This window comes from Oncorhynchus nerka, linkage group LG8 (assembly GCF_034236695.1).
Source record: "Oncorhynchus nerka isolate Pitt River linkage group LG8, Oner_Uvic_2.0, whole genome shotgun sequence".
Classification (NCBI taxonomy): domain Eukaryota; kingdom Metazoa; phylum Chordata; class Actinopteri; order Salmoniformes; family Salmonidae; genus Oncorhynchus; species Oncorhynchus nerka.
Window position 1 is genome coordinate 44,748,980 of NC_088403.1, and position 27,764 is coordinate 44,776,743.

General features: G+C 42.7%; 3 protein-coding genes across 5 annotated transcripts in view; 2 read left to right on the forward strand and 1 right to left on the reverse strand.

Annotated features, from left to right (window-relative positions):
- The window catches only part of LOC115133380 (leukotriene B4 receptor 1-like), a 23,307-nt gene extending 16,506 nt beyond the window's left edge, over nt 1-6,801 (forward strand). Inside the window, exons 7-8 of one of the 2 annotated variants that reach the window (XR_010464557.1) lie at nt 569-6,429; nt 6,511-6,801. Coding sequence is in view for 1 of the 2 variants with exons in the window: in XM_029666565.2 (XP_029522425.1) it covers nt 569-908 (340 nt within the window). In the remaining variant the exon portion in view is untranslated. Of the gene's footprint in view, nt 1-568 lie in introns of both variants that reach the window. The other variant, XM_029666565.2, reaches the window with a different exon arrangement.
- LOC115133381 (leukotriene B4 receptor 1-like) lies at nt 3,764-14,434 on the reverse strand. Of its 2 annotated transcripts, XM_029666566.2 has the most exons (5): nt 14,331-14,434; nt 13,522-13,941; nt 6,237-6,780; nt 5,696-5,905; nt 3,764-4,430 (listed from the first exon to the last, which is right to left on the reverse strand). In XM_029666566.2, the coding sequence occupies exons 2-5, from the start codon at nt 13,635-13,637 to the stop codon at nt 4,011-4,013; spliced, it is 1,290 nt and encodes a 429-aa protein (XP_029522426.1). In that variant the 5' UTR covers nt 13,638-13,941; nt 14,331-14,434; the 3' UTR covers nt 3,764-4,010. The 2 variants fall into 2 exon arrangements, with proteins under 2 accessions (XP_029522426.1, XP_029522427.1); XM_029666567.2 differs by lacking the exons at nt 13,522-13,941; nt 14,331-14,434 and adding an exon at nt 7,715-13,513.
- A 3,293-nt stretch (nt 14,435-17,727) lies between these two features.
- LOC115133384 (leukotriene B4 receptor 1-like) lies at nt 17,728-27,088 on the forward strand. The gene is made up of 4 exons (XM_029666571.2): nt 17,728-17,899; nt 23,147-23,712; nt 24,701-24,971; nt 25,114-27,088. Exons 2-4 carry the CDS (start codon nt 23,207-23,209, stop codon nt 25,507-25,509), a joined length of 1,173 nt encoding a protein of 390 aa, XP_029522431.1. The 5' UTR covers nt 17,728-17,899; nt 23,147-23,206; the 3' UTR covers nt 25,510-27,088.
- The last annotated feature ends 676 nt before the right edge of the window (nt 27,089-27,764 follow it).

Sequence of the window (27,764 nt, forward strand, 5' to 3'; positions counted from 1 at the left end):
ACGTTTGACCCAAGTTAAACAATTTAAAGGCAATGCTACCAAATACTAATATACTGTTCTCTCTGCTAATGCAAGGCTAACGGTACCGATGCACCAGCAGGACCCTTAACAGCTTCCACTCCCAAGCCATAAGACTGCTAAATAGTTATTCTATGTAGCTATTTGGTTAACTATTTAACTATCTGCATTTTCCCTTTTTGCACTAACCTTTTTGACTCATCACGTACACTGCTGCTACTGTTGACTATCTGTCACTTTAATCCTAGTTATATGTACATACAGTATTGACCTCAATTACCATGTACCGTTTCAGATTGACTCGGTATTGGCACCCCATGTATATAGCCAAGTTATCGTTAGTCGTTATTTCTCCATTTTTTTTCTCTCTGCATTGTTGGAAAGTGCCCGTAAGCAATCATTTCACTGTTAGTCTACTCCTGTTGTTTACGAAGCATGTGACTAATCAAATTTGTTTTGAAAAAAAAACCAACATAATTTTGCTTGGCTGGAAGTTACTGTCAAATTCATGGCAACCCCGTTTACAGTCCTCTGTATTCCCCCCCCCAAGGCTTGACCCTATTTGGCAGACCAGCCGTGCGGTCACCTCAGCCCTGGCCTTCATCAGCAGCTGTGCCAACCCTGTCCTCTACACTTTTGTTGGCAAGTCCTACATCAGGCGGGACGGCTTTGCCTTCATGGCCCGCTTGTTCGAGGGCACGGCGCAGGACTCTGGGACAAGGAAGAGCCGACAGAACAGCCAGAATAGCCGAGAGAGAGACAGGGATGCAAAGGAGGTCGGACTGAAGGAAAAGGAGGGAGACCTAGAGTCGACAACCAGCTCCAATGTCATGAGTCCCGTCTGTGTGAAACCTGTTAAGAATGGCAAGCCGGGCCCGATTCCGACTTAGGAAATGATGCCTTTCTTTTGCACATCTTTCCTACACATTTCTCAGTAGTTTACCTTATGAAGGTGAGTAATGGGCTTCGCAGGAGTGGTTCCCTTACGCGCACTGAAGAAATGTCATTCACCTGCTGAAAACCCTCTTACTTACTGGCCAACAGATTTTCTCGTGGAGTTTTCATTCAATAGAGTTTTCAGTACATTTATTTAGCCATCCCTTTAAATATGGCGTACCTTTTAGTTTTGTTTACAGACTCGATACAATATATCGAGAGAATCGGTTCAGAATATTAGGGATCAATTAAAGAAAGCCATCTTAGTATATATGTGCATACTCCTCTCAGTTTCAGCACCAAGTGGTAGATTTTAAAACACTCTGATCTTTTAGATTATTTAGGGTTAGGAAATTGTTTGTGAATCCTAAAAAAAGGTTAGGAGGAAGAAAATGGGTTTGATTCATACAGAAAATTGCCACGTTCAGATCTTTAACTCATGGTAATTTTGGATGATTAGTGAACAAAGAAATATAATCGGGAGAATAGTGTGAAATAGTAGGCTAAACCTTCATATATTTCCTGCACTAACCATGGAACTGTGTGATGACACATCCAAGTATTGCCCCATACGCAACCAAACTGTTACGTTTGGTCTGTGCTCCTCTCCATAACGATTGAATTAGCTATGTCTTAAAAAAAATAATATATATATATAAACCGTTACTAATGATCCTCACCAACAACCACATGCCCGTGATGGCGTTTACAGAGGAAGCAAATGAAGGTTAACAAAAAAAAAAATAGTGTCATTAAATGGAACGATAATGTAGACTACACCAACTGAAGGGAACTAACAGTAAATTGGCAGTTGAATATGTGTTATTAGGCCTACTGACGATTGATGCTGATAGTGACTAATATTTAACATGATAGAAATAGGAAACAGAGAAGGTCGGGGTAGCCTATAAATCAAGACATTCGAGAGTGCCCATCCCAGCAAGGTAAGGCCGTACAATTTAAATTTTGCCTAATGGCACAGCATTTCATAAACGTCACTGTGGGAAAGTTGATATGCTTCAGTTTTCTACCATTTGACTGGTTTCACATATGCCTCCAGCAATTATAAGATCAAATATATCTAAAACAGGTGTCATTTAAATGTAAAATTCCCTTATCCAAAGGGATTACTCATTTACCTAGCTCTTCCCAATAGCTCTTATCAAGTTATAAATTAGACCAAAATTAAGTAGATACTTTTTCCACTTTTTTCCTTATTCATGGTTTCCTCATGCTAAAGGTGTTGGAATTATTACCTTCATTTATTCGGTCTCCACCACAAATTAATAGCAGGTGAAAAGCACGCTATTCTCATGCTTAAATTGAAGGTCAGAATACGCATAGAGCGAAAAGTGCATAAAAAAGCAATTACACTCATTTTACACATGCTTAACTATTGACCCGATTCCGACTTAGGAATGTATGCCTTTCCTATGCATGCTTTCCCTATGCATGCCTTTCCTATGCATGCTTTCCTATGCATGCCTTTCCTATGCATGTTTTCCCTATGCATGTTTTCCCTATGCATGCTTTTCCTAGGCATGCTTTCCCTATGCATGCTTTTCCTATGCATGCTTTCCCTATGCATGCTTTTCCTATGCATGCTTTCCCTATGCATGCTTTTCCTATGCATGCTTTCCCTATGCATGCTTTTCCTATGCATGTTTTTCCTATGCATGCTTTTCCTATGCATGTCTTTCCTATGCACTTTTCAGTATTTGGCATTCAGACTTATTTAGTCGTGTAAAGCGCTCTGCAGGAGTGGCTACCTTGCGCACTTTGAATACATTGCATTCAACTGCTGAAAACCCTCCCCATATGCTGGGCAACAGATTTTCTCTTGGGGTTTTCATTCAATGGGGTTTTCCTATAGCTCTGGTCTCCAATTTTCATCTTTGCAAATTATGAGAGCACACAATTAGAATTCTGAATAACTGCATGGCTATTTATATCCTATTTCACTGTGCAATACAGTAACTGTCATGTTGATAAGACTTTCAGTTTGCTTCCATATGGCTGGTTTCACATGAGGAAAAGTTATCTAAAACAATTACCATGTGTATTTACAATCCCCTTCTCAAAACGGATTACTCATTTACCTAGCTCTTATAAATATATATGATCAAGTTGTTATTACAGTGCATGGAGAAATTGTGTTATTTCTATTGGAACAAATTAAGTAGATGCTTTTTCTACTTTGAACCGGGAGGTTTGCTAGACCTTATTCATGGGTTCCTCACGTAAAGGTGGTGGAATTATTAGGGAATTAAGTCAAGGTCAGAATACGACGTATCTGTAGACACTCCTCCGCCTCACCTTCATTTATTCGGTCTCCACCTCGAACGAATAGCATACTATTCCCATGCTTAAGTTCAAGGTTTGAATACGCATAGAGAGGAAAACGCATTAAAAAAAGGAATAAAGTTCCATTTACACACGCTTAACTCTGGTCGGAAACTGGGCCATAGTGACTGGAAAATGAATGAGTTGGACGCTATTTCAGAAGCTGTTTTGGAGGGAATGTAGTTTCCTGTAGTTCGCATGGTTGGCCACTAGATGTGCAAATCATGTTTCCTAATGGTTCATGACTGACTGAACCATATCTCTGTTTTTAGAGGTGGTGATTCAAGCTCAGTGGGTGGTGGAGTGAATTTAGTCAATTGTCTTTACAGTATGCTTTGTCTGACTCTCTCTCCTTCTCTCCATTTGTGTGTGTGTCCGCGCGCATGTGATTTACTGCTGTAAGTACACTACAATACCATATTGTTAGAGTAAAAAGAGCACTGTATAATGTAAAGTGTTACCAATATTTGTATAATTGTTTACCACATTTATTTGATCAAAAGCATTAAGACATGTTGTGTTTGTGCCAGTGCAAAAAAATTAAAAACACTTTTCTCAGAGAAGATATGGCTGCCGTTGATTGATTAGGAAACTCTTAGAGGTGAGATCGACATTCACAACAAGACAGCTATCAGAAGAGTCATGACCGACTGGCAAGCAATAGCATGCAGGACTTTCACAATCAGTCCAGTCATTTCTTTGCCTTCAGGGAATTAGTTTCCCTCCTCTTCCTCCTTTTTTCCTGGAACTATTGTCATCTCTTTTTCTTGTTCTGCCTCCTCGTCCTCCACCTCTCTTTTCCCTGGAACCATTGTCATCTCTTCAACCTCTCCCTCTGGTTTCCCACCTCCCCAGTCCTCCTTCTCTTTCTCTCTACCGCTACCATCATGCTTTGCTCTCACGCTGGGCATGTCCATGTTGGTGGCCGTCCCCTCAAGCAGCTGTGCCACGCCCCCAAAACACCTGGAGGAGGAGCCATAGATTGTGAGGGAGGAGCCAGAGCAGGAGCCAGCCATGGTATAGAGCAGAGGGTTGACAGCACTGCTGAGGTAAGCTACAGCTATGACCACTGTCCTAGCTCTCAGACAGAACCCCAGCAAATCCGTGGAAGACCCGGAGAGAACGGCCCCCACCTGAAACAAGGAATCATAAGTTTCATTATGAACTTGAACTATGTCTACAGACAGTAGATTTGTGTTTTAATGCTATTTTTTTAATCCCAAATTTTGATCTTGTCTCATCGCTGCAACTCCCCAACGGGCTCAGGAGGCAAGGTCGAGTCATGATTCCTCCGAAACATGACCCGCCAAACCGTGCTTCTTAATACCCGCACCAATGTGTCAGAGAGAACACTGTTCACCTGACGACCGAGGTCGGCCTGCATGCGCCCGCCCCGCCACAAGGAGTTGCTAGAGCGCGATGTGCTAACTAAAGCCCCCCCCCCAGCCAAACCCTCCCCTAACCCTGACGACACTGGGCCAATTGTTCGCCGCCCTATGGGACTCCCGATCACAACCGGTTGTGATACAGCCCGAGATCGAACCCAGGTCTGTAGTGACGCCTTAGACCGCTGTGCCACTCGGGAGGCCTCCAATGGTGACTTTAAAACAGTTACAGAGTTTAATGGCTGTGATACGATAAAACTGAGGATGGATCAACAACATTGTAGTTACTCAACAATTCTAACCTGATTGACAAAATGAAAAGGAGCCTGTAAGAAATATTCCAAAACATGCATCCTGTTTGCAACAAAGCACTAAAGTAATACAGTGAAAAACGTGGCAAAGCTTTTTGTCCTGAATAAAAAAGTGTCCTATTTGGGACAAATCCAATACGACACATTACTGAGTACCACTCTTTGCATCATGTTATGGATGTGCTTGTAATCGTTAAGGACAGGGGAGTTTTCAGCATAAAAAAGAATTGCTGCCAAAGGTGCTTGTGCAAAGTATTGACTCCGGTATGTAGATATTTCTGTGTTTCATTTTCAATAAATTTGCTAAACATTTCTGAAAGCATTTTTTTCACTTTGTCATAACGGTTTATTGTGCGTCGATGGGTTATTATTATTATTTTTTTAATCCATTTTGTATTCAGGCTGTAAAACAACTAAACGTGGAATAAGTCAAAGGGTATAGATATTTTTTGATGGCACTGTATGTACGTACTGTATATACAGTGCATTCATACCCCTTGACTTATTCTACGTTTAGTTTCACAGCCTGAATACAAAATGTGTTAAATAAAAAAGGTTCCTCGTCAATCTACACACAATACCCCATAATGACAAAGCGAAAATCGATTTAATTTTTTTTTTTTTGCTAATTTATTATAAGTAAAAAATTTTAAAAAAACGTTATTTACATAAGTATTCAGACCCTTTAATATATATGCCCACTTGCAGGATGTTGACCAGGTGGTACGGAGCCCACAAGAGGGCGAAAGTCACGACTATCAGTGTGATGAGGCGGTTGGTCTTCCTGTAGGAGCGGTGGTGCCAGTGGGCACGGCTGGATGCTAAGGCATGAGCGATGCGTAAGTAGCAGAACGTCATGATGCTGAAGGGGACCAGGAACGCAGTAACTGTTTCTAGGGAATAGTGGAACACCTGGTGGAGAGGATAGGACGAGAAACGATTTGATTTCATTATTAAAGTGTCTTCAGGATGCCAAGCCCACATGGGGTTACATTTTAGTATGAGTGTAATTACATATTTTATCTACTTAAATTGCAGTTCTTGTCTGTTACAAATAAATGCATCAAAAACTATGTTGACAGATTGATCAATTGTTTTAGCTATATCCACATCTATTTAGAATAAATATGCATATAGAATTTAAAAAATCTACGATATGTTTTATGGAAAACAGATGAAATAATGTGGTGTACAATACTAAAATAACAAGATGTATGAAGGAATATTCTGTCAGTAAAGTTACCTGGTGGGCGGGCCCGGGGTGATGCGTGGTACACTCCCCCTTTCGGACCTGGCGGTACACAAGCTGAGGAGTGGGCAGCACCGTAGCCAGCGCCCACACCACACCCATGATAGGAAAGAGCCTCGACTTCGTCCGGACGCGCTGGGACCAGAAAGGGCGTAGCACGCCATGGAGTCTGTCGACCCCCATCAAGGTAATCAATAGGATGCTGAGGTACATGTTGATGCCACAGACATAATGCAGGAGCTTACACATTATCTCTCCAAACTCCCAGACTCTGGCCTTGAAGAGCTGGTGAATAAAGAAGGGTGCGGAGAGCAGCACGAGTGCGTCAGCGGCCGCTAGCTGGAGGATGAAGAGGGACGTGATGGAACGGCGACTCAGGCGGAATAGTATGGTCCAAACCACTAGGAGGTTTCCGGGGAGACCCAAGGCCATAGCAACCAGGAGAAAGGAGATTCCAACAGAATAAGGGATGGAGGGGTTGGGAGCGGATGAGTCGGTAGAGAAGTAGGTGGTGGTATTCCATGCTGTGGATTCCATCCTGAGAGTCGGAATCGAGAAAGAGAGACAGAGAGGGAGAGCGAGACAGACCGAGAGACACGTAAAAGAAGTGGGGGAGGAAATGGATGATTTTATCATTGAGAAAGAGGAAGTTGCTTGATTCGTTGTTTAGCAACCCTGTGACACAGATTGTGAAATGTATTTGTGTGCAGTACATTTTGTAGTGAATTTCAATCACAGATAAAGACAGTGGGTTACTTAAAACCGACAGGAAATGAGGATGGGTGGGCATATAACATGAAAGTCCAGCAACCCGAAGGTTACGGGATTGAATCTCAACATAGACAACTATTACATTTTAGCTAATTAGCAACTACTTTGCAAACCTTCCCCTAACCTTAACCCTTTAACCTAACCTTAACCATTTAACTACTTAGCTATCATGTTACCTGACGCTAACCTTAACCCCCAAACCTAACTATTCTGCCCTTGAGATGCGTTCTCATGCAAAACTAGACACATGGCTAACAACAAGTCTTCAATAAAACTCCCAAGGCGTGACTTTTCTTGAATGAATATATTAAAAACGTTTATGTTGTGAAACTGCAAAACACAGAAAAGAATATACTTTAGTATTCAATTCACACCGACATACTGTAGCTGTACATTATACATTTGAAGTTGCATAAATACAAAGCACCATATAGCTAATAGTTCCTCATATGGTAATTGGCTAACTCCTTTCATTACTCTAATAATGTACAACCATCTATGTAGAATAACAAAGCATATTACACTAGAAACAGTTAAGTATATTTTACAATTCGTTTGCATGACCCACGAGCAAAGTAATACAGCTAATGACATACATGAAAGGCATTGCAATTTGTGTGAGTAAATTCAACCAACTAACATAAGCAACTCTATCAATAACAAGATTATCATCATTAGCTAAATGCTTGAATCTAACTTACAAACAAATATTTTCCAAGGCTGAAGCGTGACAAGAAATAACTACACCGAAAGACCGGCACCATAGTGTTGTTCTTAGTAGCTTCTATGCGTGCAGAACAAATTCTCTACTTCCTGTTTGCGTAGTCTTTCTAAGTACCAGAAAGCTCCACTAGGGGGCGAATAACACCATGGAACACAATGAAAATACATTTGAACCATTGTAATAAAATAATCGGTTACATTCTAACAGGATGGCAGCACACTAACACTAACTTTAACCCCTAACCCTAACCTTAACCCCTAGCACACTCCCCGCCTGGTATAATGAAATTGTGCCACTATGAAATAAAACATATCAAGAAACAAATAATGTCCTTTGAATTATTATCTTTTGTCTCTAGGATGCTTCAGAAAGAACAACAACAATCTCTGAGATTGGTCTCAGAAACACCTTAGCAGCTCCTTGCTTGACAATTTTTAGTTCTACTTTCCTAACCTTTTTGTCAGTACTGGGAATGGTTTTGACCACAAGCCCGACCGGCCAGTCATTTCTGTGTGCCTGACTGTCTTTCAATAAGACAACATCTCCCACTTTTACATTTGGCTTTTCTGCTGTCCATTTTCTGCGTCTCTGCAGCGTTGTCAGGTACTCCTGTCTCCACCTTTTCCAAAAGGTGTCAGCGAGACACTGCCTTGCTTCCACTGTTTTCCATGAAGGTCGTTCATGCTGAAGTATCCGGAAGGGGCTGAGGAAGTGCTGGTCTTTTGTGTCAGTAACATTGAGGGTGTGAGAATGGCAGACATGTCAGGGTCGGTTGATACTGACACTAGGGGTCTCGCATTGATTATTGCCATAACTTCAGACATAAGAGTGCTCAAGACCTCGTGTGAGACGAGTGGAGCCCGTCTGAAACAGCATAAGCATCAAGAATACGTCTGGCAACCACAATGAGTCTCTCCCAAGAACCACCCATATGAGACGAGTGTGGAGGATTAAATACCCAAGTACATCCCTTATCTGAGAGGTATTTAGTCAGTTCTCTGAGTCATTTGTGTCGATACCCAGTTCCCTGCAGGCACCTATAAAGTTAGTACCTCGATCAGACCGTAGCACTTTTGCTGGACCACGGATAGAGAAAAAAGCGCCTCAGCGCGTTGATGAAGCTGGATGTGGACATGGATTCGATAAGCTCGATATGGACTGCTCTAGTAGACATACATGTAAAGAGCACCGCCCATCGCTTGGAGTCTGCGCTACCACCTCTAGTGCGACGAGTTATGACATTCCATGGTCCGAACACATCAAGTCCAACGCTGGTGAATGGTGGTTCAGATGTGAGTCTGTCTGAAAAATGACGGCCCTGGTGAGCCACTTGCTCGTGATAATGTCTTACCAGCAGAGTGGTGACATGATGTGTCTGTGGGATGATGATGAGGATGTTTGTCGTCTTGTGACATGTCGGCGGAGGATAAGCAGCCTCCCACACTCCGCAACCCATCATCAATCACTGGGTTCAGCTTTTTGAGTGTACTTTGTTTTGGGAACTTTTCCTTTTTCAAGGCATTTTAATTCCTCTCTGAAGGCTTCATGTTGCACACAGTGAATGATTGCTGTTTTGGCTTGTGACAACTCACTTGTACCGCATGGTTTATTACAGTCATGCCAGCCTCTGCAGCTGGTGTTGTCCACACCTTTGTGGAAGGATCTGGGAACATGAATGAGTCGTGCTGTGGCTCGATTGAGAGCTTTCCAGCTTGAGAACCTCTCAAAGCGATGAGCGCTGAGTTGAACTCCAGAAACCTTAGAGGCGAAGACAGTGACGTCTGTTTGAATCTCTGCGTCTGCGTGAGGCTCTATAATGTCAAAATGTATGTTCTCTGGTTCACTTGAGTTTGTTTGGGTCCGGAAAGGTGGCCCTGAGAACCAACTGGTGTACTTCAAGAGCGCAGTAAGTATAGTCCTGGTTTAATGGTCTGCTGGATTGCTGTCAGTGTTTACATAACACCACTGGTCTGGATGGGTAGACTTTCTGATGCGAGTTACCCTATTGGCAACATACACAGAATCTTTTGGTGACATTGTGGATGTAACCGAGAACTATCTTACTGTCTGTGTAGAACTTGGCCGCATTTACATCAATGTCAATTTCGTCTTTGATCAGTTCATACATCTCAACAGCTAGCAAAGCCGCACACAGTTCTAGGCGTGGGATAGTGTGTGCCGGACGAGGGGCCAATTTTGATTTCCCCATGACAGATCCAACATGGCATTGACCTTCCGAGTCAATAACTCTCAGGTAGGCTACCGCTCCTATGGCTATCGTAGAGGCATCTGAGAAGATGTGTAGCTCTCTTTGAGTGGTAGACAAGGAAACTGGGATGTAGGTCCGCTGAATATACATATGTTCCAACTCCATCAAAGATTGCTTCCACATTTTCCATTTCTCTTCTTTTTCTGTGGGAAGAGGGGCATCCCACTCACTCTGATCAGAAGAGAGTTCTCTGGGCCTCCCGGGTGACGCAGTGGTTAAGGGCGCTGTACTACCAGAGACCCTGGGTTCGCGCCCAGGCTCTGTCGTAACTGACCGCGACCGGGTGGTCCGTGGGGTGACGCACAATTTGGCCTAGCGTCGTCCGGGTTAGGGAGGGCTTGCCCGGTAGGGATATCCTTGTCTCATTGCGCACCAGCGACTCCTGTGGCGGGCCGGGCGCAGTGCACGCTAACCAAGGTTGCCAGGTGCACAGTGTTTCCTCCAACACATTGGTGCGGCTGGCTTCCGGGTTGGATGCGCGCTGTGTTAAGAAGCAGTGCGGCTTGGTTGGGTTGTGTATCGGAGCACGCATAACTTTCAACCTTCGTCTCTCCCGAGCCCGTACGGGAGTTGTAGCGAAGAGACAAGATAGTAGCTACTAAAAACAATTGGATACCACGAAATTGGGGAGAAAAAGGGGTAAAAGTATTAAAAAAGAAAAGTTTTCTGATTAAGGCTTTACCTTGCATTGTTATTGTAGCCACGAACCCAAGGGGGTCATAAAGACTATTCACTGTGGAGAGGATGCTTCTCCACGTAAAAGGCTTCTTTTACAGGGCTTTCTTTTCCAGGGACACCTGGAATGAGAAGCTGTCTGTTTCCAGGTTCCAGGAAAGTCCCAGACTCCGTTGAAAGAGGATCCACTCCTAGATCCAGATCTTTTATATCTTTTGCACGATCCTCCATAGGGAAGGCTTCCATAACTGTTTTGCTATTGGATGCAATCTTGTGTAGTTTCATGTTGGACTCTGCCAACATTGCTTGTGTTTTTCTTAGTATGTTGATAGGTTCTTCTGTAGTAGCTACTGATGTCAGCCCATCATCGACGTAGAAGTTCCCCACTACATATTGCTTGGGTTCTGACCCGTGTTCCTTCTCACCCTGTAGCGCTGCTAGTCTCATGCAGTAGATAGCTGCGGCTGGTGAAGGGCTGTTCCCAAATACATGGACTTTCATCCTGTACTCAGTTATGTTTCTATCTGGGTTGTTGTCTTCAAAAACAGTAAAACATTTGTTGCACATCTGCCGTTAGTGCAATGCAATCCTTGCGGAAACGCATCAGGACACCCAAGAGTGTGTTGTTTAATTATGGACCACTGAGCAGAACATCATTAAGTGACACGCCTTGACACTTAGCACTGGAGTCAAATACTACTCTTATTTGTTCAGGCTTTTGTGGATGGTAAACACCAAATATGGGCAGATATCAACGTTCTTTGTCTCCCTCTAGTGGCGGTGAAGGTTCGGCTTGGTCGTTATCCGACATCTTTTGCACGAAGTCAATCAAATGACGCTTCATGTCAGGCTTTTTGTCTAAAGTCCTGCGAAGTGATGTGAGACGGTTCATGGCCTGCTCCCTGTTATTGGGAAGGCGACATCTAGCAGGGCGAAAGGGTAGTGGAGCCACCCAGTTGTTTCCATCATCCTGGAACACCTGTTTGTCCATAATGTCCAAGAAGGCTTTGTCCTCCACTGATGGTGCTGGTTTATCATCATCTTGTGTTCTGTCGAACACGGAACATTCCAGGCTGTCTGTGTTCACAGTTGTGCTTGGATCTCTCGAGTGCACTGTAGAGGGAGAGATGTGTTTCTGAGCTACGCTGTTGTCGTTCTCTTTTACCTGGATGATGTCAGGGCAAGGGCTCAGATTGGATGTGTGACCATTTTGAAGTATGTTTGTCCTGAACACGTTAACATTGGCTGGTCGGTGAGCCGTTCCCAGACAGACTTCACCCACGATGACCCACCCGAGGTCGAGTCACTGTGCATAAGGAGTGTCGTGGGGCCCATTGATTTGCCCTCGTACCTTGTGTACCCTTAAGATGTCTCGTCCTAAGAGCAGGAGGATGGGAGCGTCTGGGTCCGCAGCTGGAATTTTGTCCATAACTGGTTGCAGATGGGGATGATGATACGCAATGTCGGGGGAGGGACTCTCCATCCTATCGTCTGGCATCATATCACACTCTATCAGAGTAGGGAGAGTGAGCTGCATGTGTCCATCTATAGACTCCACCATGAAGTTGACGGCTCTCCTGCCTGAAGTCTCTGTTACCCCAGAACAGGTCTTCATGGTGTATGGAGCAGAGTTGTCATTGATGTTGAAGAGATTGAAAATCTCTGTCTTGGCCAGAGATATGTTACTCTGTTCATCAAGCACCACATACATTTTGACAGCTTTCTCTCTTTTCTCAGCCGGATAAGCTTTGACTAGGCATATTTTTGAACATGATCTTGGATTGACTGCCTCACCACAGATCTCGGTACACTTTGAGGTGACAGATAGAAGAGCATCGTCACCTTGCTCCCCCCCATGCTCTGTCTCTGCTATAGCGGTGGCTGTATTTGAAGGGGCTGGGCCTGGATGCAGAGCAGCAAGATGTCTGTCGCTGTCACACTCAGAGCACTTGATTGACACCTTACAGTCTTTAGCTCTGTGCTGAGTTGACCCACAACATCGGAAACAAATGCCATTGTCTTTGAGATATGATTTGCGCTCATCTAGTGTTTTCAGTCTAAACCCACAACACTTTTTAAGAGGATGAGGCTTGTTATGTATTGGGCAGTGATGGTCAGGGTTTTCAACCTTTGTCTTACTGGGTTTTGGTTTGGTGGTCTGAGGCCTCAGATGACGCATCTGTTTTGTATACAGTCACAGGTGTCTTGCTGCTGTACCTGGCAGGTTTCTCACTTTTCATAGACACCTGGTTAGTTGAGGTGTAGAGGGTGAAACTGGGGTCATTTCTAGTTTTCAACCTGGTTCCTGATGAATCTCGAGAAGAACGAGAATGGTGGGAATGCTACCCGATAGTCCTCCTTATATTTGGATCCCTGTGCTATCCATTTTTCTTGTAAACCGAATGGAAGTTTCTCGACAATATGGTTTACCCCCCGAGATGTGTCCAGATAAGCGAGGCCTGGAAGGTACCCTTCTACTTTAGCACACTCCAGTTCGAGAAGAATGTCACCTAGTTCTCTTAGTTTGTGATTGTCTTCATTAGCCAGTTTTGGAAAATCATCCATTTTCTTCAACAGTGCATTCTCGATCACTTCGGGTGTACCATAGCACTCTTCTAGTCGTTGCCAGACCATGTTAAGGCCTGCTGTTGCGTTGAAAATATGGACAGATCTAATTCTGTTTGCCTGCTCAGACGACTCTGCCCCCCTAGCCACTTGGTAATTAGATCTAACTCTTCCCTGGCGGATAAATTCAAGTCTCTGGTCGCATTGAGAAAGGATGCTTTCCATGCCCAATCATTTTCAGGGCGATCATCAAACTTCAGGAGTCCTGAACTCACCATCTCACGGAGTAGGAGGTACTTGATGAGGTCTGGTGCCACTTGTGACTCAGAGAAGCTCTGTGTGTGTGACTACAAGTGGGCTTGTTTTCCATTTCCACCATGCTGCTGTTCATTTCTTCCCAATGTGCTGAAGAGGCTCCTCCATCTCTCGCTGTCGGACTCTTGGCTCTGCTTGTTGTACAGTAGATTGCTGGTCTTCCCTAGGAACAGATGCTTTGTTGGCTGATGAACGTAGAAACAAAACCACCGTGTGTGGTTATTCTTGAGCTTGAGCCCGCTGTGATGTTTTTTCACTATTCTGCCCTTGAGTTGTGTTCTCATGCAAAACTAGACAGATAGCTAACAACTAAGTCTTCAATAAAACTCCCAAGGTGTGACTTTTCTTGAATGAATATATTGAAAACGTTTGTTGTGAAACTGCAAAATACAGAAAATAATATACTTTAGTATTCAATTCACACCGACATACTGTAGCTGTACATTATACATTTGAAGTTGCATAAATACAAAGCACCATATAGCTAATTGTTACTCATATGGTAATTGGCTAACTCCTTTCATTACTCTAATAATGTACAACCATCTATGTAGAATAACAAAGCATATTACACTACAAACAGTAACAAAACTACAGTATTGTATATTTTACAATTCGTTTGCATGACGCAGGAGCAAAGTAATACAGCTAATGACATACATGAAAGGCATTGCAATTTGTGTGAGTAAATTCAACCAACATTGATATGTAAGCAACTCTATCAATAACAGGATTATCATCATTAGCTAAATGCTTGAATCGAACTTACAAACAAATATTTTCCAAGGCTGAAGCATGACAAGAAATAACTACACTGAAAGACCTGCACCGTAGCGTTGTTCTTAGTAGCTTCTATGCGTGCAGAACAAAATCTCTACTTCCTGTTTGCGCAGTCTTTCTAAGTACCAGAAAGCTCCACTAGGGGGCGAATAACACCATGGAACACAATGAAAACACATTTGAACCATTGTAATAAAATAATCTGTTACCTTCTAACAGGATGGCAGCACACTAACACTAACTTTAACCCCTAACCCTAACCTTAACCCCACTTTTTAATGTACCTGTCATGAATTTCGAATTTGTGTCTAAATCAGAATAAGCTGTGATAGTGTGTTTGCATACACTTTATGCAAAATAACATCAAAAGTAATCAACATGCATAAAGAAACACAATCCATGCTGTTCAATACCTTAAAACTTAAAAGTCCATTTTAAGGATTCAAAAAATACGACATAAAATTCATAAAAATGCTGCAAATAATGAAATGCCTCTTATCTCTACAGCGTCTTATTCGTGTGTAATATTTATTGGTCACATTTGGCCTCATATTGAAACCTGTTCTCACAGTTCCACAGTATCACACACTAACAGCTAACAGGCCACTGCATGCATGGAAGTATCTGATGAGTCAAACAGCAACCAGATAATATATATATATATATATATATATATACATACACAACATCAATACACACAATTACTTGCAGTCTCTCTCTCTCCTTCTCGCTCTGACTCTCTCTTGTGCCTCTCTTTGCTCTCGCTCTCTCTCTCACACTCTCTCTCGCTCTCTCTCTCTCTCGCATGCTGTCACAGATACATGGTGGTCAGAGAAAAAGGGAAGATGTTGGGAAAAACAGTGTCTTGATCTTAAATGATCAGCTGCCTCAAAAGTGGTGTGCTATGGAGGATATGACGTCATTTTGAGAAATAGAGTTCTCATATATTGGCTACATTTAACAAATTCACACAGCATCAACATCCTGTAAATATTTAACTCTGCTTCAGTTGTAGTTCAACTAAATAGACAGCACAAAGACTTCAATCATCAACTGTTTGTATATAATCTGTTGCTGGATCACAACCCAACATGCTATTTCCTACCTAAAACTTGAATGTGTGTGTGATGCATCATGAATCAGCTCATAGGGAAAAAGGAGAGGAATGTCAGAAATAATACATGATGATGGAGAGAGATTATTTTTTAAAACCTTTTTTGGCACCATTTAGCTATTTGTCATACATATAGTTGAAGTCGGAAATTTACATACACCTTAGCCAAATACATTTAAACTCAGTTTTTCCCAATTCCTGACGTTTAATCCTAGTAAAAATTCCCTGTCTTAGGTCAGTTAGGATCACCACTTTATTTTAAGAATGTGAAATGTCAGAATAATAGTAGAGAGAATGATTTATTTCAGCTTTTATTTCTTTCATCACATTCCCAGTGGGTCAGAAGTTTACATACACTCAATCAGTATTTGGTAGCATTGCTTTTAAATTGTGTAACTTGGGTCAAACGTTTAGGGTAGCCTTCCACAAGCTTCCCACAATAAGTTGGGGAAATTTGGCCCATTCCTCCTGACAGAGCAGGTGTAACTGAGTCAGGTTTGTAGGTCCCCTTGCTCGCACACGCTTTTTCAGTTCTGACCACACATTTTCTATAGGATTGAGGTCAGGGCTTTGTGATGGCCACCCCAATACCTTGACATTGTTGTCCTTAAGACATTTTGCCACAACTTTGGAAGTGTGCTTGGGGGCATTGTCCAGTTGGAAGACCCATTTTGCGACCAAGCTTTAACTGATGTCTTAAGATGTTGCGTCAATATATCCACAAAATTTCCCATCCACATGATGCCATCTATTTTGTGAGAAGTGCACCAGTCCCTCCTGCAGCAAAGCACCCCCACAACATGATGCTGCCACCCCCATGCTTCACGGTTGGGATGGTGTTCTTTGGCGTGCAAGCTCCCCCTTTTTTCCTCCTAACATAATGATGGCCATTATGGCCAAACAGTTCTATTTTTGTTTCATCAGACCAGAGGACATTTCTCCAAAAAGTACAATCTTTGTCCCCATGTGTAGTTGCAAACCGTAGTCTGGCTTTTTTTATGGCGGTTTTGGAGCAGTGGCTTCTTCCTTGCTGAGCGGCCTTTCAGCTTATGTCGATATAGGACTTGTTTTACTGTGGATATAGATACTTTTGTACCTGTTTCTTCCAGCATCTTGACAAGGTCCTTTGCTGTTGTTCTGGGATTGATTTGCACTTTTCGCACAAAGGTATGTTAATCTCTAGGAGACAGAACGCGTCTCCTTCCTGAGTGGTATGACGGCTGTGTGGTCCCATGGTGTTTATACTTGGTACTATTGTTTGTACAGATGAACGTGGTACATTCAGGAGTTTGGGAATTGCTCCCAAGGATGAACCAGACTTGTGGAGGTCTACAATTTTTTTTACGAGGTCTTGTGTAATTTCTTCTGATTTTCCCATGATGTCAAGCAAAGAGGCACTGAGTTTGAAGGTAGGCCTTGAAATACATCCACAGGTACACCTCCAATTGACTCAAATTATGTCAATTAGCCTATCAGAAGCTTCTAAAGCCATGACGTCATTTTCTGGAATTTTCCAAGCTGTTTAAAGGCACAGTCAACTCAGTGTATGTAAACCTCTGGCCGACTGGAATTGTGATACAGTGAAATAATCTGTAAACAATTGTTGGAAAAATTACTTGTCATGCACAAAGTAGATGTCCTAACCGACTTGCCAAAACTATAGTTTGTTAACAAGAAATGTGTGGAGTGGTTGAAAAACAAGTTTTAATGACTCCAACCTAAGTGTATGTAAACTTCCGACTTCAACTGTAGCAAAATTCCAAATGCCAACAAAGTAAAACACCTCATTGCATAGCAGTATCAAAGCAGGTCCCCCTCTCTCCCACCACACAGGGAACCCCACATTCTTCTAAATTCCAGCCAACATGAAATATCCCACTGTGCACAGACATCAATTCAGCGTCTATTTCATGTTGTTTCAATGTAATTGAATTGAAAAGACATGGGAACAAATGTCGATTCACCCATTGTGTGCCCGGTGGGATGGTGCCAGGGAAATGAAGAGAGCAAGCAGGTGAGTAAGAAAGACAACAGACTACAAAGACGGATGGATATTTGACAGTATGACGTGTATATGACACGTTACGTTATTGCATATGCTTAATGCAATAGGATTGGTCAACATAAATGACCAGGTTGGAACAGAAGGATTTCATCGCATTTGAACATGGTCAAATGGGATGAGCACAGACTTCCTTCCTTATTTGTTGTGATATCATATCCCCAGTGCTTCCCCTCGCTTGCGTTCGAGAACATGACGCAATAATGGCAGAAGGAGTACAAGAGTGAGTAAAGAGAGGAGAGAAGGAAGACTGAGACGTGGAGGCAAGTGGACGGACAGTCAGATCGGCGGACAGATCAAACATTTACAAAATAGCCAACAAAAGCACTTCCTGTGGATTTGCTCTGAGAAGATAACTCCACAAGTGAACCAGCTCATAAAGGTCAGCGTTGTGTTAGTGTAAAAGCCAATATACATTTTTTTTTATATTTGTTGATACAAACATTGTGTATAGTGTCCAGAATGAAACAATGTGATGTCCATGTGTGTGTATGACTGTATGGGATGATGTGTTGAAGATAGGCATGCAAAGATCCTGAACTTTTCAGTGCTTATTGGAAATACAGCCACAGGGACCTAGCTGTAAACAAGTCCCTCTGGCCTTTGTCCAGTGCTTATTTGGAGCCAGATCTTGCCGGAACAGGATCTGGAACCTCTCAATTTGGGACTGTTTCATTCCGGAACCCATTTGCCAGGATCCGGTAACTCTCATGGCATGAAAAATCATTTCCGCCAGGGTTGCAACTTTCACGGGGGACAAGTGACAGTTTTATAATTGGAATGTGATATAAAAGAGTAAACACTGGACAAGCCAGATGCTATTTTAAGGCAGTCTGACAAACTTCCAAAGTTGATTTCCAAACTGTATCAAGGGATGATTGAGGCTTTTCCCGATGACACAAAACAACAATTTTAGGAAGATCTGGGAGACGCTACTGGTAATGATGAGAGAATACAGATGTGTTAGAATGCCCAGTCATGTTCATATAATCTCACCGATAAATGACTGCAGTTTAAGACCATCCATAGAACGTACTATATGCCAGTGAAACTGAATATCATGCACTCAGAAATTGTATTATTCTGCTGGAGGTGTAAAACACGAAAGGGGAGATATTTGCATATGTTATGGTCTTGTGAAGGCTGACTGAATTTTGGCAAATAGTATGTTCTTTTATCTCAGCAAGTCTACAGATTCTTCCTTCTCCCTGTTTTTGTTTGCTTGGTAATGTTGATACTGGAGACAAAACTGTGTAACCTAGCATTTATACTGGCTAATACATGCATTGCCATTAATTGGAAGGTTGGTTATCCTTCCACAATGTATGGAACAAATGTCAAGTTGTGTACAGTATCACTAGATTTGTTTTAGGATTAAGGGTATACTGTGCAACTTTCACAAGGTTTGGATGCCTTATATGGAATACTGTACGACAAAAGGAGTTGGTCTTGAAAACATGTCCACGTCAGAGGAGATTTAGGCAATCCCTAGCTGCTGGGCTGCTCAGTCCTGGCCTTGGGGATCTGCTGTACTGTTGTCACTCTGGCCTTGGACTAACAGACCTCTGAAAACAATAATGAATGTTTCATTAAGATCCTAAAGCTGAGTGGGGTGTGTTGGGTTGGCGCACTACAGGGCTGTGGACCCCTAGGGGCAGGACTGGGTGACCCAGCTATATTGTGTACAAGTGAAAAGAGCTCTACAGTACTATTAGGCCTATGATATGAATTATATGGAGGGTGAACTGTTTCTGTGTCTTAATGTGTAGGTGTATGTGTGTTTTCATTCAGCTTTTGTTTTCCAAACCTTTCCCGTGAGACTAAATATGTGAAGGAAGTTGTGTTGGGGAGAGAACTGAGTTATTGACTAGACTGGTGGTGTCGTGAGTGTAGGCGGCTCGGGTTGGCTGGGCGGTCTGGCTGAAATTTGTTATAGAAGATGTCGGTCTTAAAGACAATCAAAAGTTGTCTTTGTACTTTGTAAGAGTTGTTCATTTGTTAGGCTATTGGTTAAAGGAGCAGCAAAATATTGATTATTGAAATATCATGGATCTAGTTCAGTCAATCACTTACCTAGCTTGATGACTGCGGGAAGTTTTGCTTACTACTCTACATAGAGATGGCTAGAAGGGCCATGGGTCATATTAGATTATGTAGAAATGCTGGAAATGTGCTTTAGATGCCCAAAAAAATGGGAGGGCCCCCAGACCCCCTGCCAAGTTATGTCCCCCCGCTGAAAATAGCACTGCTGGGTGATTTAAAAGTCATAGTCAATTGATCAATAGTATAATAATTCTCTGAGCAAAAAAAACGTTTTATTTATTTATTTACAATATGTCGGATCTATGAGAATAGAAACGTTCAGAACTTTTGTAAAACATCACAGCACAGTTGAAAAATACATGGCAAATAGAAACTGGATGGTGTTCAGAGATAGATGGGAGGGGTTGATTGGAGCTGAAGGATGGGACTGGATGGTGTTCAGAGATAGATGGGAGGGGTTGATTGGAGCTGAAGGATGGGACTGGATGGTGTTCAGAGATAGATGGGAGGGGTTGATTGGAGCTGAAGGATGGGACTGGATGGTGTTCAGAGATAGATGGGAGGGGTTGATTGGAGCTGAAGGATGGGACTGGATGGTGTTCAGAGATAGATGGGAGGGGTTGATTGGAGCTGAAGGATGGGACTGGATGGTGTTCAGAGATAGATGGGAGGGGTTGATTGGAGCTGAAGGATGGGACTGAATGGTGTTCAGAGATAGATGGGAGGGGTTGATTGGAGCTGAAGGATGGGACTGGATGGTGTTCAGAGATAGATGGGAGGGGTTGATTGGAGCTGAAGGATGGGACTGGATGGTGTTCAGAGATAGATGGGAGGGGTTGATTGGAGCTGAAGGATGGGACTGGATGGTGTTCAGAGATAGATGGGAGGGGTTGATTGGAGCTGAAGGATGGGACTGGATGGTGTTCAGAGATAGATGGGAGGGGTTGATTGGAGCTGAAGGATGGGACTGAATGGTGTTCAGAGATAGATAGGAGGGGTTGATTGGAGCTGAAGGATGGGACTGGATGGTGTTCAGAGATAGATGGGAGGGGTTGATTGGAGCTGAAGGATGGGACTGGATGGTGTTCAGAGATAGATGGGAGGGGTTGATTGGAGCTGAAGGATGGGACTGGATGGTGTTCAGAGATAGATGGGAGGGGTTGATTGGAGCTGAAGGATGGGACTGGATGGTGTTCAGAGATAGATGGGAGGGGTTGATTGGAGCTGAAGGATGGGACTGGATGGTGTTCAGAGATAGATGGGAGGGGTTGATTGGAGCTGAAGGATGGGACTGGATGGTGTTCAGAGATAGATGGGAGGGGTTGATTGGAGCTGAAGGATGGGACTAAAAACAAACAAAAGATAATTATTGTAAACTATACTGTGTCCGTAAAATGTATATAGTATGTATAGGCTGGAAGTATAAGCCTCAGAGTTGTTGTCCATTAGTTTACTCCAGGTAGGGGAGGGATGGTAGGGTTAGAGAAAAAGAATAAAGGAAAATATATAAAAGTTTTGACAGTTACTGGAACTGTATATATTTACCCCCAAAAAATATAAGAGGGATTGGAAATGATGCGGACAATCACATTGATGTAAGCCACAATCTATCTGCAATATTAAAGCTGATCTTCCCCCTAAAAAAAGATATATGTATTTTTTTGCATTATTATGTCCCCACCACATAAAACCAAAGTTGCAGCCCTGATTTCCACTGTTTGCAATGCAAAAATGTGGCTTATTCAAATAGACTCCTATGGCAGTTTCCTGGCTGCCCCCTAAAAAATGTAACGTGAAAACGTGCCTGATAATTGATTCTTGTTGGGCTGGACCGGGTTTTTCATTTGCTCAATATTGCAGCCTATACAGAACAACGCGTAACCATTGCTGTTGGGAGAGAAAGTAGCTCGCCTGTATCTCGCACAGTTTTTCTTTCTTTTATTTGACATTTATTTAACAAAACTACAATGCGATTCACTTTCTATGATCTCTCTCTCTATCTCCCTACTCTGATAAACATGAGCCTGCAACTCATCTCTCCAGCTTTGCACTTTTGTCATTTATTTCCTTATAGAATCATAGGCACGCGATGGCTTCTGGAGGTGCCACTGCACCCCTGATAAATTGATATACATTTGTCAAAATTAAAAAATTACTGCTATCAGTTCAGATATAATTTAAATAAATTCCCGAAAACTACACCAGGAGTAGGTCTATAAATTGGCCACAGATGATTCATGGTTTATTTAACAAAATTGCCTAGCTGTGGCTTGTGTGTAGCCCACCCAGCTAGCACAGTGGATCTGGGCCGATTCCGGCTTGGAGCTGGGGCACTCCACTGAGAGTCAGACTCGGCCTATGTCATGTGGCCTGAGTCTGGGCCGCCTTCGGCAGTATTACTTATGCCTAGGATGTGGGGATTGAGCTCGGGCCAATTCCGGTGTGAGTTTTCTGGCCCAAATGTATTACTTGGGGCTCGGGCCGATTGGGGGCTACTCCCTGGCAGATGATTACACGGGCTGCTTTATATAATTAACATTTCATTATTTATTTGTCCATATTTTTTGTCCTTGTTTCTGTGATTAAAAAAAATACAATAACATTTAAATAAAATTCTTTAAAAGTCCTGTGTAGTAGTTTGATACTTTGTGCAGGGCAATTGATAAGCATTACAGATGCTGGGTCGAGACTCGTGCCGGCTGCTTCTGGGCCAATTCCTCATTGCTAGCTGGGCAATCACCAGACATGCCTACAGTCGGGAACCTGCAGCAAATCTGTCAGTCATGCAGCCAAAACAGTTTACAGTCGGGAACGCACGGAAAATCTGTCAGTCATGCAGGCCTTTACCAATATTTCAGATACAATCACGTCAAAAATATAGGTTGGGAAGCAAATGGATTCTGTTGAAAAGAGAAGACTATTCTGTCTGTAGGCTACCAAGTTTTCAACTTCCAAATAAGCCTATTGAGCAAACAGCATTGTTTACCAAGTAAAACAAGAGACGTTTTACCACGAGCACCACGCCAGTGAGTGAAACTGGAAAGCTTTTTTAGGACTATAATTTCCTCCTGGTATTGTACAATGTGTGTCTCCACACACCTAGATCTAGGCTATTGATGTATTGAAGACCAGGTAGTTTTTATTGATCTCAGATTAAATAAATAAAGGTTAAATTAAAAGATTCTTTATTTGTTAGTGTCAAAGTAGCCTGTCATTTTGATTGCAATTATGTAGAATTGCATGAATTGCGTTTATAAAGGCAACCTTTTCCACAAACCCTAAGGCATAAAAATGTTTTCCCCATGTGTACAACTTCTGCAAGCGCCTCTACTGAACTATGCCAGTACGCAAAAGCAGAGCTTCAGTTTGCTCTTTGTGGTCTAGGCTGGGTAACCAAAAAGCACTTTGTGACAACTGTATGTTGATGAAAAAGTGCTTTATGGATATATTCGATTCGATTCTCTCTTCAGGAATTGTGTAATATCCATTGTTGTCCTCTCATTCTGTGTCTCTCTCTTCTATTCATAGAGCTATATTTCATACCATGTGTTCTAATTCTTATTTCTCTGGTCATTCTATTCAACAGTAGTGAGGACTGCGAATCCCAAAGTTCTACAAACCAAAGATTCTTCAATTCCCCCCCTAAATGGCGTCAGACCTCTCCATCTCCGCTGCCCCCCCCAGCTCCCCTCCACCTCTCCTCTCGCCTCCTCTCCTTTCTCACCAGTCAAACCAGATCGGCATCTCCATCCTGGTCCTAGCATTCGTCTTCGGTTTCCCCGGTAACCTATTTGTTGTGTGGTCGGTGCTGTGCCGTGTGAGGCATCGGTCAGTTACCTGCCTGCTCGTCTTAAACCTCGCTGTGGCCGACGCGTTGGTGTTGCTAAGCTCCCCGCTTTTCCTGCGCTTCCTGGCAGGCGGGCGAGGCTGGGAGTTCGGGGCGGTGGCCTGTAAAATGGTACACTACCTGTGCTGTGTCAACATGAACGTGTCCATCTACCTGATCAGCCTGATGAGCTTGGATCGCTGGCTGGCCGTGGCAAGGCCATTCCTGGCCCAAAGGATGAGGACCAAAAAAACCCTGATGGCTGTTCTACTGGGGATCTGGGTGCTGGCTTTCGTCTTGGCACTGCCCATGGCATTCTATCGCAGGTAAGGCTGTTTGTATGGGTTGTGTGTGTGTGAGAGAGGCATGAGAGAGATGAAATATTAAAATACACACACTAATGTTACTGTAATTTAATTATGCCAATGTGTTTTCATTCATTGAAAACCCTTCATCTATTTCATGAGAATTTGTAAGATTCTTGTTTGCATAAAATAGACTGAGACCAGTCTTTTCAATAATAGGTAACATAATTTATTCTCGGAGCGCGCTGCCACGTTACCACGAGCAACAGTTTATATACAAAACATGACGTCATTTCATTGCTTAACAGAAACCCCAAAGTGAGGTGAAAAGTTCATTCTAACTTACTAACACACTCCCAGGTAACTTTTGACCCCTCAACATTATCGATCACCACTTAGCTGACAGTTCTAATTAACAGAAAACCTAGGAATGCACTCACTGTCTTATCTAAAAACCCCAGAGCTCAGTTTCGTCGGTTCAACCATAGGTTAACGACCTTATCTGTTTACACAGTCCACTTCTTTCTTCCTAGTTGGAATGGTGTTTATTAACTTTAATTACTTCTTGTCTGTGTCACACAATCCCATCTTATGAACTCATATTGTCAATCAGATATAATAAAACAGAGTATAAGTTTACTTAGTTACAGTTCTATTTGAAATGGGGATATTGTTTATTCATTTACTCATAATAATTCTAACAACTAACAAAAAAGCTTATTCAATACTAATCTGAAGATTTTTGTTTGCATTACAGGCTGTTTTTTGTGTAGTTCTTGAGCTCTTAAACACTTCTCTAATAACCTGCGGAGTATGGCTGCAATAAAGACAACCTGGAACACTCCCATTGTCTCAATCAAACAAACTCTCTCTCTTTTTTTCTTATGCATTCCTCAAGTCACACACTATGGTCCTGGGGAACATCCATGAGACCCATCATGTCTCCATGTTGTAAAATGTATCTCTCTCTCTCTACTTACCTTACCTACCTACCTACCTACCTACCTAGTAACCTGAAGCTGCACATGAACAGCTCCGTGACCGTCTGCATGTCGTACCACTGGAAAAGTGTGGGTCACCAGGTGTTCCAGTACCTGTTTGAGACCGTCCTGGGCTTCTTCCTCCCCTTCACTTTCATCATCGTCTGCTACACCTCCGTCATCTGTGGACTACGCAGGGCCATGTTCCAGCACAAGGGACGGGGAAACCGTCTCATCCTCCTCATCATCGGCACCTTCGCTCTCTTCTGGCTGCCCTACCACGTGGTCAACATCTTACAGGTATGAGAGTTTGACAATATATTTCTAGGTACTGCACATTATTAAGCAGTTCATTTGTTGTGTGTCATACAGGTATAATAACAGGTATAAGCCCTATCTGTCTCTCTTGTATCTACCTCTCAACTCTTTGTCTCTCTCTCAGGTGATTGGTCTACTTGGTGGTAACGACACTCTGTTTAAAGCAGCCGCGGTGGCCCGTCCCAACGTCACAGCGCTCGCTTTCCTGAGCAGCAGCGTGAACCCTGTGCTGTACGTGTTCGCTGGCAGCTCCCACATCCGCCAGGCCGGCCTCAGCTTCATGGCCAAGCTCTTCGAGGGCACCAACATTGAGGGAGGGACCTCTGCCTCCTTTACCCGTAGCACAAAGTCCAGCCGGAGTGGTTCCTCGGCCCCGCTGTCACTCAAGCTGGGGCGGTCGGGGAAGGGGAAGGGGAAGGAGGGGGATGGGAATAGTGTGACGGAGCTGCAGGAAGCTGAGGTCAAGGTTAAGTCCAAGCCGGAGCTCAAGACTTTGACCTCCAATGATCAGTTGGAGTAGTGTTACTTTTTGTGGCCTACTGTACTAGTCATAGGTTTACCGTATTTAATGTATTTCGCAGATATTTGATACAATTTGTGCTTTATAGCTAGTGTTTGTGGTTGCCTCCATGCAATTTCTAGATAATAATATTATAAAATATCCTTAAAGTTTTAACCTGTTAACAAATCGAGTCAATGGCTGAGCCAATGGCTGAGCCAATGGCTGAACCAATGGCTAGTTGAGCAAATTGAAATGTTTTCTTCTCATGCATAATGCAAGGCATTATCACTGGGATATGAGGTAACAACAGGGCCTTGCCTATGTTAAGTGTTTTAAAAAGTACAGAAGTGTTTGTTTGGCATTTAGCCTGTGTTTAAAATATGCTTATATTATTTAAAGAGAAAAAAGTGATTGTAATTCTGTTGATAAGTGTTTGGGAAATAAAGATAGACATGGTTTTAAAAAGGTAGTGGTGATATTTTATTCAGTACAGAAATTTTTAGGCAGCTTTTACTTGCCACTTCCTGCGGCTCAACTTACACCATACATACCCAGGGTAAGTTGTGCCAAAATAACCATTTTTTTTTTATACAAGCTATATTTTCAAAACTGTAATATTTACATGGATTATGATTATTTCCAAGGATATACAACATCCTGAAAAGTACAGTGATATCTTTGTTAGATAGAATACTATATTTACCTTGACGGATTGATACTGAATGTAAAAAACGCCTCAACTTATCCCAATGATTTGAGCTGTGTTTGGAAATTCAAATTTGCATGATGATCTCATTATTATCATCATAGTTAATAATTGCAAAATATCTGGGCAGGCGAAGCAGTGTGGAACAGTTGCCAGCTATTGATGAACACAGATTCTAAAACATCACATACAGTGACTAACAAACATAGCATACTATAACAAACAAAAACAGAATGCATTAGATAACTTTGTACTTTAGGTGTCAATAGCAAGGGGGAGTGGGGTAAGTTGAGCAAGTCTTTACATTCAGCATCACTACATCAAGGGAAATACTATATTATTCCTAACAAAGATATCTACATATATTTCGAAATGTTTTGTACCCTTGGAAATAACCAGAATTCATGTAAACATAACAGTTTTGAAAACATAGCCTTTCCAGAAAAAAGAGTAGTCACTTGGCACAACTTACCCTGGGTACGGGGTGTGTTGAGCATTGGGACAGGGTAGGTAGAGATGCCTTGGGGGTAGTGGGTGATGGTGCTGGTAGGTCAAAGTTTAGAGAAGTATGCAAATAAAATTGTATTGGTCACATACACATGGTTAGCAGATGTTAATGCGAGTGTAGCGAAATGCTTGTGCTTCTAGTTCCAACAGTGCAGTATTATCTAACAAGTAATCTAACAATTCCCAACAACTACCTAATACACACAAATCTAAAGGTGTGAATGAGAATATGAACATGTAAGTATATGGATGAGCGATGGCCGAGCAGCATAGGCAAGGGGCAGTAGGTGGTATAAAATACAGTATATACATGTGATATGAGTAATGTAAGATACACAAACATTATTAAAGTACCACTATTTGAAGTGGCATTGTTTAAAGTGACTAGTGATCCATTGTATTAAATTGTCCATTGATTGGGTCTCAATACAGTATATACATGTGATATGAGTAATGTAAGATATGTAGACATTATTAAAGTGGCATTATTTAGAGTGGCATTGTTTAAAGTGACTAGCGATCCATTTATTAAAGTGTCCAGTGATTGGGTCGCAATGTAGGCAGCAGCCTCTGAGTTAGTGATTGCTGTTTAGCAGTCTGATGGCCTTGAGATAGAAGCTGTTTCTCAATTTCTCGGTCCCAGCTTTGATGCACCTGTACTGACCTTGCCTTCTGGATGATAGCTGTGTGAACAGGCAGTGGCTCGAGTGGTTGTTGTCCTTGATGATCTTTTTGGCCTTCCTATGACATTGGCTGCTGTAGGTGTCATGGAGGGCAGGTAGTTTGCCCCCGGTGATGCGTTGTGCAGACCGTACCACCCTCTGGAGAGCCTTGCGGTTGAGGGTGGTGTAGTTGCCGTACCAGGATACAGCCTGACACGACCCTCTCGATTGTGCATCTGTAAAAGTTTGTCAGGGTTTTGGGTGATAAGCCAAATTTATTCAGCCTCCTGAGGTTGAAGAGGCGCTGTTGCGCCTTCTTCACCACACGGTCTGTGTGGGTGGACTATTTCAGTTTGTCTGTGATGTGTACACCCAGGAACTTAACTTTCCACCTTCTC

Bases quoted from the DNA above. Each gene is read 5' to 3' on its own strand.
- LOC115133381 (XM_029666566.2), bottom strand. From the start codon at position 13,637: ATGAACAGCAGCATGGTGGAAATGGAAAACAAGCCCACTTGTAGTCAC. The intron at 6,781-13,521 runs GTGAGTTCAGGA...TCCGACTCTCAG, and splicing joins ACCTCCTACTCCGTGAGATG to GATGGAATCCACAGCATGGA. The intron at 5,906-6,236 runs GTAACTTTACTG...CCTCTCCACCAG, and splicing joins ACCCCGGGCCCGCCCACCAG to GTGTTCCACTATTCCCTAGA.
- LOC115133384 (XM_029666571.2), top strand. From the start codon at position 23,207: ATGGCGTCAGACCTCTCCATCTCCGCTGCCCCCCCCAGCTCCCCTCCA. The intron at 23,713-24,700 runs GTAAGGCTGTTT...CTACCTACCTAG, and splicing joins CCCATGGCATTCTATCGCAG to TAACCTGAAGCTGCACATGA. The intron at 24,972-25,113 runs GTATGAGAGTTT...TCTCTCTCTCAG, and splicing joins ACGTGGTCAACATCTTACAG to GTGATTGGTCTACTTGGTGG.